The 18,478-nt window shown below is 40.2% G+C and overlaps 1 protein-coding gene across 2 annotated transcripts in view; it reads left to right on the forward strand.

Moving 5' to 3' along the window:
* C10H4orf51 (chromosome 10 C4orf51 homolog) overlaps positions 1 to 18,478 on the forward strand; it is a 42,555-nt gene that overhangs the window by 9,290 nt on the left and 14,787 nt on the right. For both annotated transcript variants that reach the window (XM_026392737.2, XM_026392738.2), the window contains exons 2-5: positions 1,211 to 1,287; positions 13,127 to 13,185; positions 15,337 to 15,397; positions 18,125 to 18,324. In XM_026392737.2, the coding sequence (XP_026248522.1) occupies positions 1,211 to 1,287; positions 13,127 to 13,185; positions 15,337 to 15,397; positions 18,125 to 18,141 (214 nt within the window). In that variant the 3' untranslated portion in view covers positions 18,142 to 18,324. The remainder of the gene's footprint in view (positions 1 to 1,210; positions 1,288 to 13,126; positions 13,186 to 15,336; positions 15,398 to 18,124; positions 18,325 to 18,478) is intronic.

Here is an 18,478-nt window from a genome sequence, read left to right on the forward strand (position 1 = left end):
AAACACACGCTGTATAATTCCATTTATATAAAACTAAAAATTAGCCCAAACCATAATGTTTGGTGGTTTAAAGATATATATTTTTTAATATATTTTAATATGTATTCAATATAAATATGTTAAATATAATTATTTATACTTAAATATTAAATATATATTTAATGTATTCCTATTTACTTAACATAAAATATATATTATATATATACACATATATACATATATATAAAGAAAAGGAGATTAAACAAATATAAAAAGGAGCAAAGAAGTGATTCCCACAGAAATCAGGAAACTGACCCACTGTCTACTAATATTGGAACTGTCTGCCCCAAACTTACTGAAAAATAATTATGAGGGATTGGGCTCAGAAATTGCATTTAAAAATGTAATACCTTCATATGAGTCAAATGCTGTTCTAGGTTAGGAGATGAAGGGTACAGGGTGGGTTAGCAGCCCCTGTCTCTGAGATGACCAGGGCTGGTCTGAACACTTGTATAGTAGGAGCACTTTAGGATCCTTCGACTGACATCAATGTCTCTCTTCCCCTACTTGCTCCCTGCAGGAACCCAAGCACATAGTTCTAGGTCTCTGCAGTTTGGAGACCCTCCTCCCTCAATTAGAGGTCCTATAGCAACTGCCACTAAGGGTTACACTCCAGCAACTGAGTGCTGTGTCCGTTCCATACAAAATGGCCTGTGCTTTCCAGTAAATCCCTGCTTGCTTAAAAAGAATTGCATATCTGGATTCAGGGAAACTGAGATACAGATGTGTTTCAAAGGATAGACACAGCATCTGGGAGTCCCCAAGCTACCCGGCTTGCCATTAAGTTTTATTTGGAAGCCAGTGTAATTACTGTAATCTCTCCTATTCCATGCACAGCACTTATCTTATTTTGAAAGCAGCTCCCTGGAGAAACACTCATAAATCCTGTTGAAATAATTATGAACTTAATGTTTGAGCTTTTCATGTGCAAGAAGTTGAAAATTTTACCCTTTTACGACAAATTAGAGAACAAGCAAATCCCTAAAGGCAATGAGGAAGTCCAACTTGGGTTGATTTCATGACAGTGTGGGGTTATGGCTGGGAGTGTGGAAAAGAGGGAGAGAAGAAGCAAACGTTTAAGAAACCAAGTGAAAATTCCTCTAGGTCCAGGCTCCATGTGGTTTATAGACCTATACATTCATACCTTGTTTCTCCTACTTGTTTCCTTTAGAATGGTAATGCTAAAAGACACTGCCTACGATCTTCCACCCTGCCAGGCTGGTACCCAGGAGACTGCAGATGTCATAGGTAAGGGCAACTTGATCAGCTCCCCTTTCACCAAGGTCGCTGTGTCTCTCTTTCTAGGTTCTTTTTTCCCCAGCTTAATTGAGGTAGGATTAACCAATACAAATTGTATGCACTTAGGTTGTACAACAGGGTGTTTTGATATATGTGCACATTGTGAGATGATGACTACAATAAAGCTCATTAATGTGTCAATCATCTCACATACTTACTCTGTTGTGTGTGTGGTGAGAAGATTTGAGATCTACTTTCTTTGCAAAGTTGGAGAATACATTTTTATTCACTACAACCACCAAGCTGTACATTAAGTCTCCAGAACTTAGTCATTTTATAATTGAAAGTTTGTACCTTTGACCAGCATCTCCCCATTTCTCTCACTCCATAGCTCCTGGGACCCACCATTTCTACTCTGTGTTTGCATAAATTTGACTTTTTTAAGACTCCACATGTAAGCAAAATCATGCAGTATCTTTCTTTCTGTCCCTGGATAATTTCCCTTAGCATAATATCCTCCAGACTCATCATGATATCCTGAACAGTAGGATCTCCTTCTTTTTAAAGGCTGAATAATATTTCATTGGATGTATATACCACATTTACTTTATCCATCCATCTTTATAGGGTATTTCCTTTGTTTCCATATCTTAACTTATCTTAACTGTTGTGAATAATGCTGCTGTGAATGTATTCCCTTAAGATAGTGATTTTATTTCCTGTGTGTGTATGTATGTGTATATATACCTAGATTTGGGATGCTATGTTACATGGTAATTCTATTTTAAATTTTTTGTGGAAACTTCATATTTTTTTCCAATGGCTATACCAGTTTGTATTCCTACTAACACCATATAAAGGTCCCTTTTTGCCACATCTTCACCAACACTTATTACCCTTGGACTTTCTGATGGTGACAGTGATACCTCAGTGACATCTCACTGTGGTTTAGTTTGGCCTTTCCCTGATGCTGAGCAATGTTGAGCGCCTTTTCATATATGACTTTCGGTCATTTGCATATGTTCTATGGGAAAATGTCTGTTGAAGTCCTTTGCCTATTTTTTAATCAGGGTATTTATTTTATTTTACTTTATTTTAGTTTGTATTTGATTTTGTTATTGAGTTCTTTGTGCACTGTAGATAGTAACCTCTCATCTCAGATAGGGTTTGCAAATCTTCTCTCCCCTTACATAGATCGCCTTTTCATTTGTTAATTGTTTTCTTTGCTGTGCAGAAACTTTTTAGTTTGATAAGGTTCCACTTGTTTCTTTCCTGTTCGGTTGCCTGGGCCATTGGTATAATATCCAACAAACCTTTATCAAGACTAATTAATGGCAAGACCTGTGTTTTCTCCTGGAAGTTTTATAGTTTCATTCAGGTCTTAAGTTTTTAATTTCTTTTGAGTCCATTTTAGTGTGTGGTGTCAGATATGGTTCAATGTCTTTCTTTTGTGTATCGATATGAATTTTTCCCAATACTGATTTTTTTTGTTTTACATTAAACTTTTTTAATGTAAATAACTAGAAACAATACACTCTAAAATCATGATAAAATCATAATATAGAGAGAGGTATTGCATAGTAAATGCATAGACTAGAAACATGGTTATTTGAGTACACATGCACTGGACATAGTGGTGTGTGCTATATTTTCATGTAGCTGGCAGTGCAGGAGTTTTCCTTTTATTTTTACTAGAACTTTAGAATTATACATAGTAGTTGGGCTCATTCCAACAAAATCACTTATGCATGGAATTGGATTCCAGTTCATGGCTCCCCACCTTCTCCCTCCCTTTCTCCTTCCTCCTTCCTGTTCTCCTTTCTCTGCTCGACTTCCTTTCACTCATCTATTTATTTATATTTGGTTGGTTCTTTTTACTTCCACATAGAGATGAAATTCCCTGTGGCATATTTAAATGTGCACCTAACAGTTTTATGAGAATTCATTCCACATTTCCTCCCCTCTCCATCCCTCCACTCTGCCTCTCCATCTCCTTCCTCCACTCCACTCAGCTTCCCGTGTCTTTATCCTTCCCTCCTCTCTCCTTATTTCACTCTAGCTTCTTCATATGAGAGACATCATTCAGCCTTTGAGTTTGGGAGTCTCGCTTATTTTACTTAACATGATGTTCTTCATTTCCATCCACTTACCAGCAAATGCCATAAATTTATTCTTCTTTATAGTTGAGTAGAAATTCCATCGTGTGCATATGCCACAATGTCTTGATCCATTCATCTGTTGACAGGTTGATTCCATAAATGTGCTGCTGTGAACACTGAGGTGGATGTTTTGCTATAGTATGCTGATTTTAATACTTTGGGAAAAATACCAAGGAGTGGGAAAGCTGGGTCATATGGTGGTTCTATCCTTGGTTTTTTGTGCAATCTCCACACTGCTTTCTAGAGTAGTTATACTAGTGTGCAGCCCCACCAACATCCATTTTTGAAGACACTATAACTTCCCTGTTGTTCATTCTTGGTGCTTTTATTGAATATCAGTTACTGATATGTGCATGAGTTTACTTCCGGGCTCTTTATTTTGTGGCCTTGGTCTCTATGTCTGTTCATTCCAGTACCATATTGTTTTGACTACTAGAGCTTTATAATCAAATTTGAAATTACGTTGAGTTTCTCTCTCTTGCTACTTTCAAAATTCTCTTTGTGTTTAATTTTTCAGTTTAAACACATAATGTGCATTGGTAAATCCTCTTTGGGTTGAATATGTTTGGAAAATATTGAATTTCATGTACCTGGATGTCCAGATATATCTCTCCAGATTTGGGAAGTTTTCACTCAATATTTCTTTAATCTTTTGCCCCTTTCTCTTTCTCTTTTCCATCCAGTATTGCCATAATCTTTATGTCACTTTTCTGTGTGGTGTCCCATAAATCCCATAGGCTTTCCTTATTCATTTCTATTATTTTTCTCCATTTCTCCTCTGAATAATTTCAAATGGCTCGCCTTTGACTTCCCAGATGCATGGTCCTGCTTGAAGAAGTCAGCTCCTGACGCTCTCTATTGCATTTGTTTCATTCCACTCCTTGTATTCTTCAGATGTAGAATTTCTGTTTGTTAGTTTTAAACTAATTTTATTGAGTATACTTAAGGTTTAGAATATGATGCTAAGGGATACAGAAATAAAGGAATCGATTATTACAGTGGAGATAATTAATATGTCTATTATCTCAACATAGTTATATCCCCCCTTCTTTTTTGTTTTGTTTAGTTTTGATACAAGAGCGCTAACATCTACTCATTTAGCTTGAATGCCATATCCAATATAATTTTACCACTCACAGTCCTCAGGCCATACCTTAGATCTTGAGGCTTGTTCTTCCTGCGTATCATCGACATTCTATCCTCTCACCTGTATCTTTTGTTTCTTTGGCTTGAACTTCTCATTTGGTCCTTGTGTTGTTTCTCTGACATTTGTTGAGTTGTTTGTGTTCCGTTGTTGCTTTCTATGCTTCCTAAAAATAATTGCTTTGAATTCTTTGTCAGGCGATTCATAGACAAAGAATCATTCAATTCCCTTTTGGGGGTTGGTAACTGGGAAATTAGCCTTTCCTTGGTGGGGTCCTGTTTCTTGGATTTGAGGGGACACAGGTGCCCTCCCTCTTGGGTTCCCTCATCCCTGGGACCTTGGTGGTCTTCTGCCTCCACCTGGCAGGTTGTGGGGGAGCAGGGGAGGGGAGGCACACATGTCCTTTCTCCCCTCCATCCTGGAGATGGCGTGCATCTCTTCCGCTTGCATTCCAGTGTGATGCCAGAGAGCCCAGAGATGGATTTCTTGGCTAGGCAGACACATCCTAGCAACAACTGCACACTATAGAAGGGAACAGCTGGCCTTTCCGCCACAAACTGATTTTTTTGGAGGAAACAAATTATATGGTTTTCCCATATAATTCCCATTTCTCATGGTCAGATTTCTGGAAGTTCAATAAGACTAATGATTATCCTCTCAAATTAAAGTTTTAAGCACTCTGTAAAATATTTTGGTAATGCTTGTCCATTTGCTGTAGTATTTAAGGTTGAATATGCATGGTGTGTATGTAATGAATGGTGGGAAGTTATGCTATAGCCTTATGGGTACTTCCTAACTAGTGAAGATCCAGCTTCTTTAATGAAATTTGACTTTATGGAATTAGTACATATGAGATGGATTTTGAATGTTCTTCTACCATTAGCCGACGCAAGAGGACAGGACAGGTAACCATTTATGCTATTGTTAAAATCAGGAAAGATTTTCTTTCTCCTCTTTTCAGTCAAGAACAGAAAATTGAAACATGCTCCATAGTTTAGAGACAAGTCCGAGCTAGTGTATGGGGAATCAGGCAGGCTGGTCACATGGCTCATAGCAAGTCAAGGACACAGTGCATCTGATCTAAGTAGCACCAGGTACGATCCTATTCCATTTATATTGCTGTTTGCATCCTTCAGAATACTGATTAACCCCAGTAATCACCTCTGGTCTGCTAGAGCTGCTCTGCAGGCCCAACGTGAGAAGGATGGGAGTCTTTGAAGTGTGATAATGTGAGCAGTAAAGCAATAATTTACCACCGTGCGATAGGTAGTCCTTTGTTTCCTAACTTCTCTTCAATTTTTATGGTCAGGTATTCATAGGAGAACGGGTAAGAATGACATAAGCATACATATTAATAATGGTGACTTATTAATTGACCCATATTGTCTTTTTCATTCTCCAAATGGTCATTTCAATATAACCGATGGCTACTGTCTTCATTGAGAGATGACAGTACATCAGGCAAAATGGTCTAATTTGGCCACATGATAAAGTCTCTTGTGCTTCATTTCCTTTCCTGGGCCTGATTTTTTTTTTGGATTATGAGCTTTAACTATGCTAGAAGTCTGTAAGGAAGGGAGTTAAAACAAAACCAAGCCTTACATTGTCAACAGAAGCTGACTATATAACTGCTAGACCACTGGTGGTCTACCGATTATACCTGTGAATTGTATTGCACCTGTGGATTTATAAGGTCAGATCGGATGGTCTGTGCTTAAATGTGATTCATGATCATCGCAGAAAACAGTTCTCCAAGTCTTTTTCACAACAGCCTTTCAAAGAGGGTCTGCCATATTTATTCTGCCTATATTACCTTGATTTTCTTTTTGCATGAATATTGACTTTCTTTCCAAGTGTTCGATTTGGCTGTGTCTTTTCTGTCCCAGTTTCCTGAATGGAGCAAATGGTCCATCCCATGCTTATCTCTCATATAACTCATGAAAATAATTAATAAAAATCAAGTGTCATAAAGCTGCAATGTGACCAATGAATGGCTAATTCAACTTTCCGCTTGCTCTTGGCTGATGGATTCTAGCAAGATTTGTTTAACGGAAAAGCTTCTGTCCATCTTTCTGTCCAAAACAACCTTCTGAAGAGCGTGGTGGGAAGCACACTGATCCATCAGGGCCAGCTCTCCTGCCTGTCCCTTCCCTTTCTCTTCTTCTCAGCTCCATACCTGTGCCCCACACCTGTACAACTTGGATGGACCCAAGTTGTTAGTCTTGCAAGGAATAAAACTAGTCTCCTTGATTCCTGCTATTTCAGGCGATGGAGCACGTCCTGGGAGGAGGTTTTGTGTAGTATGAACACGCCAAAGCTCAGGTGGGACAATATGTGTAAGATGTCCTTGGGATATTTCCTAACCGCGGACACCCAATTCCAAGTCTCTGAAGCGCCTACCTGGAACTGCAGATTCTAAGGATGTGTGTCCTATTACAAAGATGGCAGAATCTAGGAAAATACTGACAAGAACCAAATAAGTATCCTAAGTGAGCAGATGCTTATAGGACATTTACACATGCTGCTCTCTTTTCTGGAACACAACTATCCCAGCTCTGCTGAGCCATAGACTTCAGGTCTGAATTTAGGAGTCTCCTGTTCAGGGAGGCCATCCTTGGATATCATGTTTAAACTAAGTTCTTCATACTCTCCCTCTCAATTTCTATCTTGGCGGTTATGTTGATTTCTCTGTAACACTGTATTTGTTTAGATTGTCTCTTTCTCCTTCCAGAACATAAGCCTCCCAAGGACAGGAACTTGTCTGTCTTATTTGATTTTGCGTCTGCAGCACCTGGCACAGGGTTCAACAGAAGACAGGGCCCTTTAATTGCTGTCTAGTGGTTTTTGAGCCTCTATGGCTAGCTTTTCCATTCTCACAACACAATTCCTCACACAGACAGTCCCTTCTTTATCATTTTTCTTCCAAACGGCAATTTATAAATTGCTCTTTAAAATTAGAATGTAGTTTACAGAAGCAACCTTTTACAAACTGGTTCTTTGAGCAGTAGCCTTCAGAATCCTACGTAGCAGCCCCTAAAATTGCAGTACTTTAAAAAAAGAATGAGCAACGGCAGCTGGCACAAGCACAGGATTTGAGTTGCACAAACTCCTCCATTTCCCTCCCGGCTCTGTAGTGGGCTTAGGGAGATGCACCAGGCCAGCCCCGAGGGGAAGCTGGTGCATGTGGAGTACATCAAGTGTGATCTGGGAGAGGGGAAAGGAAAGAGAGCTGGCACGTGGCTGGGGCCGGTCCCCCGTGGGAGCAGTCGGGGGCCCAAGGCCTGTGAGACACCTTCCATTTCTCAGGAAGGGGCGGTGTCTTGTGGTCTTGTGGCTTCCCAGCTGTGTTGCTCTGTTTTGATCCTGTCTGGGGACAAGTCCCCCTGTACTATTTCTAGAGCTGCTGCTCCTGGAGGTTGGGGCCCCAGAGAGAAGTGGCCTGAGGAGGGGAGGCTTTTTATGCAGGTCTTGTAGCCCACGGGAGGCAGGGAGGCTAGGCTGGTCCTGGGTGGACTGTCAAGGGACACAGGGTGGCCAAACTAGGCAAGCTCCCCAGTCAGGCCCCCCTCACACCAACCCAGCTTTTCTCAGGCTGAGGCACCTGGAACACCTTCCTGTCTTCTGAAGTTTGGAAGACTCTCCCTCCCCTCGGCTCTGTGGGGAGCACCTGAGGAGGAACCCCACCCTCCAGGAGACCTACTCCTCCTGCCCTGTGTGACTCCACACTGCATCCGCCTGAGCTGCTTCCACCACCTTGTAGACAGACATGGGGAAGTTCCTCCTGCCCTTCTTCCACCCACCTTCCCACTCCCACTGTCTGGCTGGGAGATTCCACCACTCCTCCTTCTGGGACAAGCCCTTACCGGTTCATTCCGGAGAAGAAGACTTCAAAAGGTCTTGGCGCTCTCCCCTGATCTCCACACTCACTCTCCTTACCCATTCCACTGTGGAACTGGAGGCCACCACTCTCCAGGGTATGCAAATAAGCCAACAGGTGACTTAATCAACCTCCCTCATCAGGGGATCCCCACATTCACTCTGCTGTGAGCTGTCACAGCAGGATCCAGTTTGCTTTCTGGCTAATCTGTATACTTTGCTGTGACACAGGCCCTCTTTCCTTTTAAACTGCAGAAAGAAAGACAAAAAAAAAAAAAAAAAAAAAAAAAAGATCACTTTGGCCACCAGTCAATCTAGGCAGAGTGATAAGCACTTTGCCTGGAATTGAGGTCCTTGCTGCACTAAAAATAGCAGCTATGCCGACTATTGATCACCAGCAGCAGCACACTCCAGAGAACCCCAGGATGGGCCTCCGGACTCAGGAAATGCCAGCATCCCTTCCAGGTGTTGGGAATTTTGCTCTGTGTTGTTTTGCTCTACGTTAAATTTGGAAACTGACTAATAAATGGTTAAATGTGTTTGCCAGAAAATATGCAAGTGTAAAGCAACAGTTTCCAAATTCCCCGCAGAGCCTGGACGCAAGGGAACATTGGCAGCCTCGCCTGTTATTAAGAAGGTCACAAGATGCCATCTGTTACCCCGTGCACTTTACTGTTCAAGCATAACATCCACTAGGAGGTGACTGGATTGATTTTGCCTGTGAACCTAGGAGAGGGCACTCTCATGGGTACGGTGGTGATCTGGTGTGGACACTCTGGTACCAGCCTAGGAGAGGGGCTGGAGTTTCGATGGGGAGGAGATGGGAAGAGGATGAAGCATTGCTTTGAGGTCTTTCTTTAATTATGGCTCAAATGTGATATGGGATGCCACTGCCTGGTTTTCCTAATTTCTTATTGAGCCTAGTTTGAGCCATTTATAAAATATGATAACACCTAGCAGTTCAGGAGGCTGAGGAGGAGGATCTCGAGTTCAAAGCCAGCCTTAGCAACTTAAAATACATAAAAGGGCTCTAAATAAAATACATAAAAGGGCTGGGGATGTGGCTCGGTGGTTAAGCACCCTTCGGTTCAATTCCCAGTACCAAAAAGAAAAGAAAAAAATATGATACTAGCCTTCTTAGAAATTTAAGACAGATAAATGGATGCATATTCTTTTACTCACAATTTTACAAAATGTAAATCTGTAGAAAAGTTGAAAGAATATACCTCTCTCCTGGATTCACCAGTTGTTCACGTTTTGCTGCATTTGTAAGCTTTTTGCTCTATTTCAGTTTCTGCATACTGATATTTGCTTCTTTACTGGACTATCTAGAAAAAATTATAAACATCATATCAACATGTTTTCAAAATACTTCAGCGTGTGTCTTCTAGGAATAGTGTTTTTTTCTCACATAACCACAAAAATTGTATCATACTCAAGAAATTTACCATTGATAGCCTAATTATTATCTAATACTCAGACCACTGAATGCCTTGTTCTTAAAAATATGTCAGAGATTTTCTCTGTAATTTATCCTAATGGTTAACAACTATCTGTGTAAAGCAGTAATACTTAATTTTTGAGACACTTTTAAAAATCTGATAAAAGCTTTGGTTCTATCTCCAGAAAAATATCCATAAAGACACTTACTCAAGCCAACAGAGCAGGCATTTTGGATTCTTCTTGCATCTACAGACTTCAGGTTAAGTGCTGTTAAGGTTTAATCTAAATTCTCCTTCTTTGCTCATATATACTTAAGACCATAGTACCCCAAAACGGATGGAGAACGGTTTGTCTTCACCTTCCAACATTATGTTTTGTGTTCTGGAAGCTTCCATTTCAAGGAACTCAGAGTTTCAAGGACCTCAGAGATGGGTAATTATCTCCAATCTATTAAAAGAAAACTGAATCACAAACAAAGCTTACAGTTGTACTGTGACAGACACCCAGTAGAGGACTAAATGATTAGAAGACCTAGGAGAATCCTTCCAAATCGGAGCGTCTCACGAGCCTACACTTGCTTTTCTTGGTAATTTCCTTTTAAAAACCTGTAGCATTCCATCAGGGTGGGCACCACATTTAAGGACCAAATCTTAAGCTAGAATTTGTTGGCAGTTACTAAGATGGTTAGTTTCACCAATGAAATTGCCCAATTTGGTTATGGTTCTAGTACTAGGAAGTGGAAGGCAGTGAGCAGGGCACAGGCCAGTAAATCAGGGTAATGTTAAAGGTCGTTAATTAAAAGGCGAGGTGAAACTGCCAAGGTCAAGTTGCACTGTGAGCTCTGTTTTGTCAACTGTGAACTCAGGGAGCATTGGCTAGCCATTTTCCAACGCCTCTAAGTTTACTGGTATTGCTCTTCACGAACAGACTACAGAAAGTGAGAGACATTTCTAGCTCAGTTACAAAAATGACCAAGTTTGGCTAAAAGTTGGATCAGAATATGTAAATACATTATGCAATGTTCTGACATAAATTCTAATGTCTGGATTTTTAAAAGATATTTATTCCATAATGCGATCAAATGCCTCAAAATGGCTCTCTGTAAAACTTTAATATTATGGAGTCATATCAGTTACTAATTAATGATTATCTTGTATAATTCTTGAAGGAAGAATGATAAAAAACTAGCTGGGCCTCTGGCAGGCCTGTGGGATTTATAAAAGTCTTACAGAGCTTTGAAAGGCTAAGAATTCACAGAGAATGGGGCAATCAGAGCTAATTGTGCAGATAAACTTCTTATCCATCTGCTGTGGATAAGTGTTTTTTTTTTTTTTCTTGAATTCAGCTAAATAATTGTCGAGCTCTTTGACTTTGGCTTAAGATACCTTTTTTAAAAAAAGTTTATCAGCACAAAACAACACAACTAAAATTCCTTTCTCTTGAATCATTCGTAATGGTCAGACCTTGTGATATTATGCCAAGCAAGGTTATGCTTAATAAAAATGCACTAGAAAACTAAACTTGATTAGTCATTAGAGAAATGTAAATTAAAAACACAAAAAGAGATAGTTCTCCACATCCATTATTGTTATGATCACAAAGACAGATAATCAAATGTTGGTAGAGTTTGGATTGGACAAAGGGGAGGTTGGGGAGGGGTTATGAGGGTGGGAAAGACAGTGGAAATGAGATGGACATCATTATCCTAGGTACATGTATGACTGCATGAAGGGTGTGTCTCTACACTATGTACAACCAGAGAATTGAAATGTTGTGCTCCATTTGTGTATGATGAATTGAAATGCATTCTGCTATAATGTATACTAAGTAGAACAAATTTTTAAAAATTAATTTTTAAAACATGTTGGTAGAGGATACAGAGGAACTAGAAGCTTCATTCATTGCTGGAGGGAATGTAAAACAGTACAGCTGCTCTGAAAAACACCTTGGCAGTTTCTTTAAAAGTTAAACAGGGGCTGGGGTTGTGGCTTAGCAGTAGAGCGCTAGCCTAGCATCATATGTGAGGTGCTGGGTTCAAGCCTCAGCACCACACACACAAAAAAACTAATAAAATAAAGGTATTGTCCAACTACACAACATATATATATATATATATAGATAGATAGATAGATAGATATAGATAGATAGATAGATAGATATAGATAGATAGATAGATAGATAGATAGATAGATAGATAGATAGATAGATAGATAGTTAAACTTAGGGCTGGGGCTATAGCTCAGTTGGTAGTGCTTGCCCTGCATGCACAAGGCCCTGGGTTCAATCCCCAGCAGAAAAGTTAAAAATAAATCTACCATAGGATCCAGCAATTCCACCCCTAGGATTTCTCCTGAGAGAAATGAAGATACAATGTCTATACAAGACTTGCACATGGACTGGGATGTAGCTCAGTGGTAGAAGTTGGCTTTGCCTGTGTTAGGTCCTGGGTTCCATCCCTAGCAACACACACACACACACACACACACAGAAAAAGAAAAGGGGACACTTGCTATCTGACTTATTTGTAAATGCAATATTATTCAGTAATAAAAAAGAACAGAATATTAAAACAGCCACGAAATAGCTGAACATAAAAAAATATTATGCTAAGGAAAAGAAGCTGGACGTGAGAGGCCACGTAGTGTGGAATTCTATTTATAAGAAATGACCAATAAAGGCAAATCTGCAGAGAAGGAGAGTGGATTTGTGGTTTTCTGGAACTGGTTTAGGGAAAGGGATTAACCGTAAACAGGCATGAGAGATCTCATTGGGATGATGAAAATGCTCTAAAATTGGATTATGGTGATGGTTGCATGACTTGGTAAATTTACTGAAAAATCACTGGACTGTATACTTCAAGAGGGTCAATTTTAAGGTGTGTAAGAAATACCTCAATAAGATTGGTTATAAAAAATACATCTGAGCTCCTTGAGACCTTAAGAAAAAGTACAGCATGGTTTTAGTTCTGATTTTAAGAATACAAACTATATATCACAGAACAATGCTCCAAGCATAAAGATATCTGCACGTTCCAAATTCCAGAAGACTGAAGACAAAGATAAGTTTCAGTCATGGTTTTGTGGTGCCTGACAGAATTACTTTTCTGTTAAATGCCAGAGGAAAACAAACGACGTGTGTACGTTGTGGTCATTAGACTCAATTGGGAGTGTAAATTATCCTGTAACACTGGGTGTAATCCTGATTTCCCCTCTTCATTTGTATGCAGGACTGTTCCCTAATATAACCGGAACCTTGAAAAATTCGCTCAACGTCAAGCACAGAGTGGTAAGCCCAACATTCCTCATTGATCTTTTCATGTGGAGAACTTAAAACGATTGCACAATGTCCATCATTCATAAAAAAACAAACTAAAAGGGGTTGGCATTTAAAAATGGATACTCATTCAAAAGTTATTCATCAAACATTGATTTCTAAAGTTTATCTCTGAGTGCTTCTTATGTGTATAGCTTTCTGTGAGACAATGGGCATAGAAAGATGCCATTATGGTTTGGATATGAGGTGTCCCCCAAAAGCTCCTGTTAATGCGGGAATAGTCAGAGGTGAAATGATCGGATTATGAGGGTTATAACCTAATCGATCCATGGACCACCATGAGCTGAGCAGCTTCCCTCTGCTGGGCCCTTCCGCCATGATGTTCTGCCTCACCTTGCATATGGAGGTGAGCAGAACACCACTGGACTCAACTCACCCTGAACTGAATCTCTGATCTTGTGAGCCCTAAGAAACGTTTCCTCCTCTTAGTCGGTCTTGTTGGGTATCTTAGTCGCAGCAACACAAAGGCTCACTAGCACAGTGGTGAAGTAATGATGCTTTCAGTGTCAGTCACCAACTTCCCCCTTTTCCACGCTGGGCATTAACCACAGGCAGTATAGTGGCAGTTCAGACCACAGCAGCTTTTCTCTGGTTGTGAACGTTCAAATGACACAGAGATTATACATAGGAACAAAAGGAAAAATCACCTTTCCTCCTGCAGGGCTGATCTCAAGTCACACTGGAATGAACTTCCTTACTAGTTTCTCCATAGTTACGTACACATGAAGGTAGACACACAGTATATCCATGAGGGCATACAAGGCATTGTCCTCTGTGATCTGCTTATATCCCTCAGTATTTTCCTGGACATCTTTCAGTATTAATAAACAGAATTATTTGTCATTGTATATAATAGAGGCATAGAATTCCATTGACGGGATATATTATAATGTAAAAATATCCCATGTTACCAGACTTTTCAAATTTAAAATTATTAAAAAGTTATGATGACTAAAATTTGAAAATGTATTTTTGCAAGTGTAAATGAATACCTTTGGTGTATATTCCCGTGAGTGGAATTCTTGGGTCAGAAAACATATAATTTTTTTTATATTGGTAACTTGCCTCCCAGTAAATGAGCTTTATGCTCCGACAGAGAGTTTGTTTTCTATATTTTAACACTTGCTTTAGAAATTATCTGTTTTCCAGTTTGATAGATGAAGATATTCCCATTTTCTTTTCATTTTATTTTATTTGGTGATTGGTGAGGCTGAACAACTTCTGTTTATTTAGTTTCACATCTTTTTCATGAATTATAGTTGACTTTCATTATTTGTGGTAGCTGTGTTTTATACAGTTGTCACAAACACTGAATTAACCAATACAGACTCACTGCTCCCAGGAGGCTAGAAGGTTAGGTCACCATGAGCCTCCAGTCAACTGGTTAACACATAGCTTTGTGTTTGTGTGTGTTTCAGTTTACAGACACTTTACTTCATACTTGTTGTGACTTAACATTGAACTTGTGGCCAAAACACTGTAATAAAGCCAAATTAACACACCTCTTTTCTCTGTGGGCATGTCATCGTCTTCTTGAAAACAATCAAATCACCAAAAAAAATTTTTTTAAAGTGCAGACAATATGGTTGTAAATAGACTGCAGAGAGCAGGCTCGATTACAGTAGGACTGTTCCAACAAGGAGACCTTCCTTGTTCACCTTATTTGACCTCAGCTGGGAAGGTACATGTCAGGTGACTCAAATTTTTTGGCCACTCTGCCGCATGTCCACAGATGACCGCAAAAGTGCTAAGTATTAACCGTGGGGTTACACATAAATTTTAGCAAGTAGGTGAATTCATAAATAGGGAATCTGTGAATAATGAAGACAGTATATTTCCTCTCCCCATTTTTCTACTAGTGTTTTGTATAAACCATTTACACATTGAGAAAGTCTTTTGCCTAGCCTAGTTTATAAAGATTTCCCTGAGTTTTTGTCTTGCCATTTTACTGTTATCATCTGTTATCACGGTGGCTTTGGACAGCAGTTATCAAGGTGCCTTTTGAATGGAGGGGGTGCGGGGTGGCAGCGAAGAAGGCATTTCATCAGATTTCTAGCACTGGGAAAGTCGTTGGTATTTATTCCTAACTCTTTCTTTTTATAGGCACACCAGGTTTGGGGTTTTGGTGATCTTTCTCGGGCACCTCCAAATTCCAGAAAAATATGTAAGTCCCGTTCTAATCTAGCATTTTGTATCTTTTGTCTTGATTTTAATCATGATCTTCATCTGATATTTTTATGCCTCCCATGGTCTAAGGCCATTCGAGGCCCTTTGCCTGTTGATTTCCTGCCTCTGTCACTCATCCTGTTGGTCCATTGTATGTCTCTTAACAATAAGGAAGACAGAATGAAGAAATGACAGGAGGGAGAGACCCAACACAAACATTTGTCACTCAGCTAGGGGGGAAAAAAGCATAGATCTGCAGAGGATGGGGGCAGAGGAGGGGTGAGAATGGGAGGGTGTGGGATTATTGGTAAGATAGTATTTTTGGGACATCGATTTCATTTATTCCTCCTGCAGCCGACTGTTCACCACCCGCTCTAACACATTGGATGTCTCCTTACCCTAGGTGTGAAACCTAAAAAAGTTTACTTTGACATCCTGGAGCATTGCAATCGTGGAAGGAAAAACTTCCCAGAGACTGTAAGATTCTTTTCTCCTTGTCCTTCAGCAGTGGATCTCTGGGGAAAGTGGGCTTCTGGGTGTCTCCATGTGGCATTGAGAATGGTGGCACGTGCACCTGAAGCCAGTCTAATGCAGATCCTCTGGTGTGTAACCAGGGGAGAAGGGAGCTATTCTGATAAGTAGGCAGTCTTCCCAAAGGTGCCACCAACAGTTCCTTTCATGGATCTTTCCAGTTGTTTAGGAAATAAGGCTCAAAGAGGCACTCAGGGATAGGAATTTCCACTGTATTGACCAAATTCTCATCAGCAGTATAAGGGAACTGTTGTATTCTGCCTCTTGTGATAAAGGCAGTAAGTTCTCCGATTTTCCCTTGGTGGGGAACCATCATGGGTGCCCAGGGACCTGGGCCTACCCTCCTCAAGTACCTGTCCTCCACCCAGTATCTGTTGCCCCTGCTCTCCCTGACAGGGTCCTTCCAACAGGGGCTCTGGCTTTCCTGATCACACTTTATCAAAGAGAGTGTTAAAACAAGATCCCTTTTATGTCTTAGAGTCCTGGCAGAGTCCTAGGGAATAAGCTGAAAGAAATAATAAAAAGCAGTTTCTGCACATGCCCTACTAACTTCATTTATCACAAAAGTTAACACTATTTTTGTTATCCTATGATTTTTGTTAAGATTTCTCTTTAAATTGATTTAAAAAAAAAACCCTCAGACTCATCTTAATTATGTTTGCAATACCGTGGGTCTTGAGAACTAATTATGTGTACTAGGGGGAAAAAAAATCTGACCATGCAAATAAAAAGGTATCCAACTACCATCTAACATTATCACAAGAACCAGCAAATATATAAATACACATATATATGTATATATATGTATTTTATATATATGTATTGTATAATATATGTATATATCTTTGAAACTGCTGGTCAATGAGCACCAGTGAGGAAATCTGATAAATTTGGCTGAAGGGACAGGGTTGGATGGCTCACCTTAGTTCCCAGACAACCAGTTTATTTTAATGGCAGGCTTTTAGAAAAACGAACTTTCTGCTTTAGGACCAGGATACCTTCCCAGGGAGCATTTCAAGCACAGAAAAGCAGGACCTGTGCATGCTGTGTGTGTGTGTGTGGGGGGGGTAGTTATTTGGGGTCATTTGAAGCTGGACAATCCATGAAGAGTCACATGGTGTGGGCACTCAGGGGCCACCCCTCACTGTGGGGTTGGTGCACCCCTCACTGTGGGGTTGGTGACCACTTCTAGGGAGGATAGATGATTTCCTGAAAGTATATTTACTGCTAGATGGCCTCCTGGGATTTGCTTGGGACAATCATTAACGACTGTTAAATAAATGAAACCTCTTGCTATATGGAGTTGTACAATGCCAAGCAATCCCATTGCCAGTCAGTGTCCCCTGCTGTTTTGGTGAACAGTTAGTTGTCTTCCTCTGCAACGTGCTTCCCTGACCCCTACCCTAAAGTAAATTCCTCATACTTGCAGTATCCTCTTTTAAGTCTACCATTCCTGACAAGTGAGTGACATTATACCCTGTTCTTGCTTTTGTGATGCAATAATAGGCTAAAAGGAGACACACACACACACACACACACACACACACACACAATCTTAATTTGGGGAGCTTATTTAAGGGAAACCTGGGACCTAGAATTTTGACTTTTTATTTATAAGACAGAGGAAAATCTTAATATTTTTAAATAGGTGCTAATATTTTGGGGTAGAGGGAACAAATATGGGATGTAAAACTGTACACATTCCTGGGTTAGCAACAAGTAGGGATTGAAGGAAAATTCCAACCATCATTAGCAATATTCTTAACTTTCAAAAGTATCTTCTTAGTGCTTAGCATCTTTGGTAACTGTCCTCTAAATTATTCATATTTCTGAGCCCTGACTTGAAGAAGTTCATGATGTAAAATGGAAGATAGAGCGTTCACACCCAGAAATGTGGGCCTTAAGAAGTGGTGGTAGAGACACGGGGTGGGAGGGTGTTTAGAATGTAAAGCCAAAGAATGATCATAGAGCCTTTTCTTTTTTTTCCTGCTTATTGATCTGGCCTTCCTGATTAGAGACACAGATATTTGAAATGAGAAGGTCAAAAAGGATGGAAGAAAATGCAGGGGTGGGAAACCCAACTCCTGCTCATGAATGATGTCTGACTTGAAAGAAGCAATTTAATTCCCAATTCTGTGGGAAAAGTGACCTTTGCGGATGAGCGAGTGTTGACAATAAGGCCATTTTTCTCCAGCTTTACAAACAATGTGAATCTGAAAGCAAGATTTTGGGCTCCTCCGAAGACTCAGAAGGTGGTCAACACAGAGGTGGTCAACACAGAGGTGGTCAACACAGTGGTTATGGCCGGGGAAGGCTGCTGTCATTATTTGACTGACTTGGAAGATGAAGCCACAAAGCTGGAGGCCTGCAGTTTGGGTGATCAACGACTCTGAGGTACGAGGGGCCCTGCAGTATGTGGACGTTGGCAGGTGGGCTTGCTCGGACTCTTCCCTGGGCTTCCACTGCCCCCACCCCTCCTTGCTGTTGTCGTGTGTGTTTCAATTGGCTGGGGACAAAAGTTATCATTATAAATAAGTGCTAAATTTTC

The sequence above is a fragment of the Urocitellus parryii genome, chromosome 10 (assembly GCF_045843805.1).
Source record: "Urocitellus parryii isolate mUroPar1 chromosome 10, mUroPar1.hap1, whole genome shotgun sequence".
Classification (NCBI taxonomy): domain Eukaryota; kingdom Metazoa; phylum Chordata; class Mammalia; order Rodentia; family Sciuridae; genus Urocitellus; species Urocitellus parryii.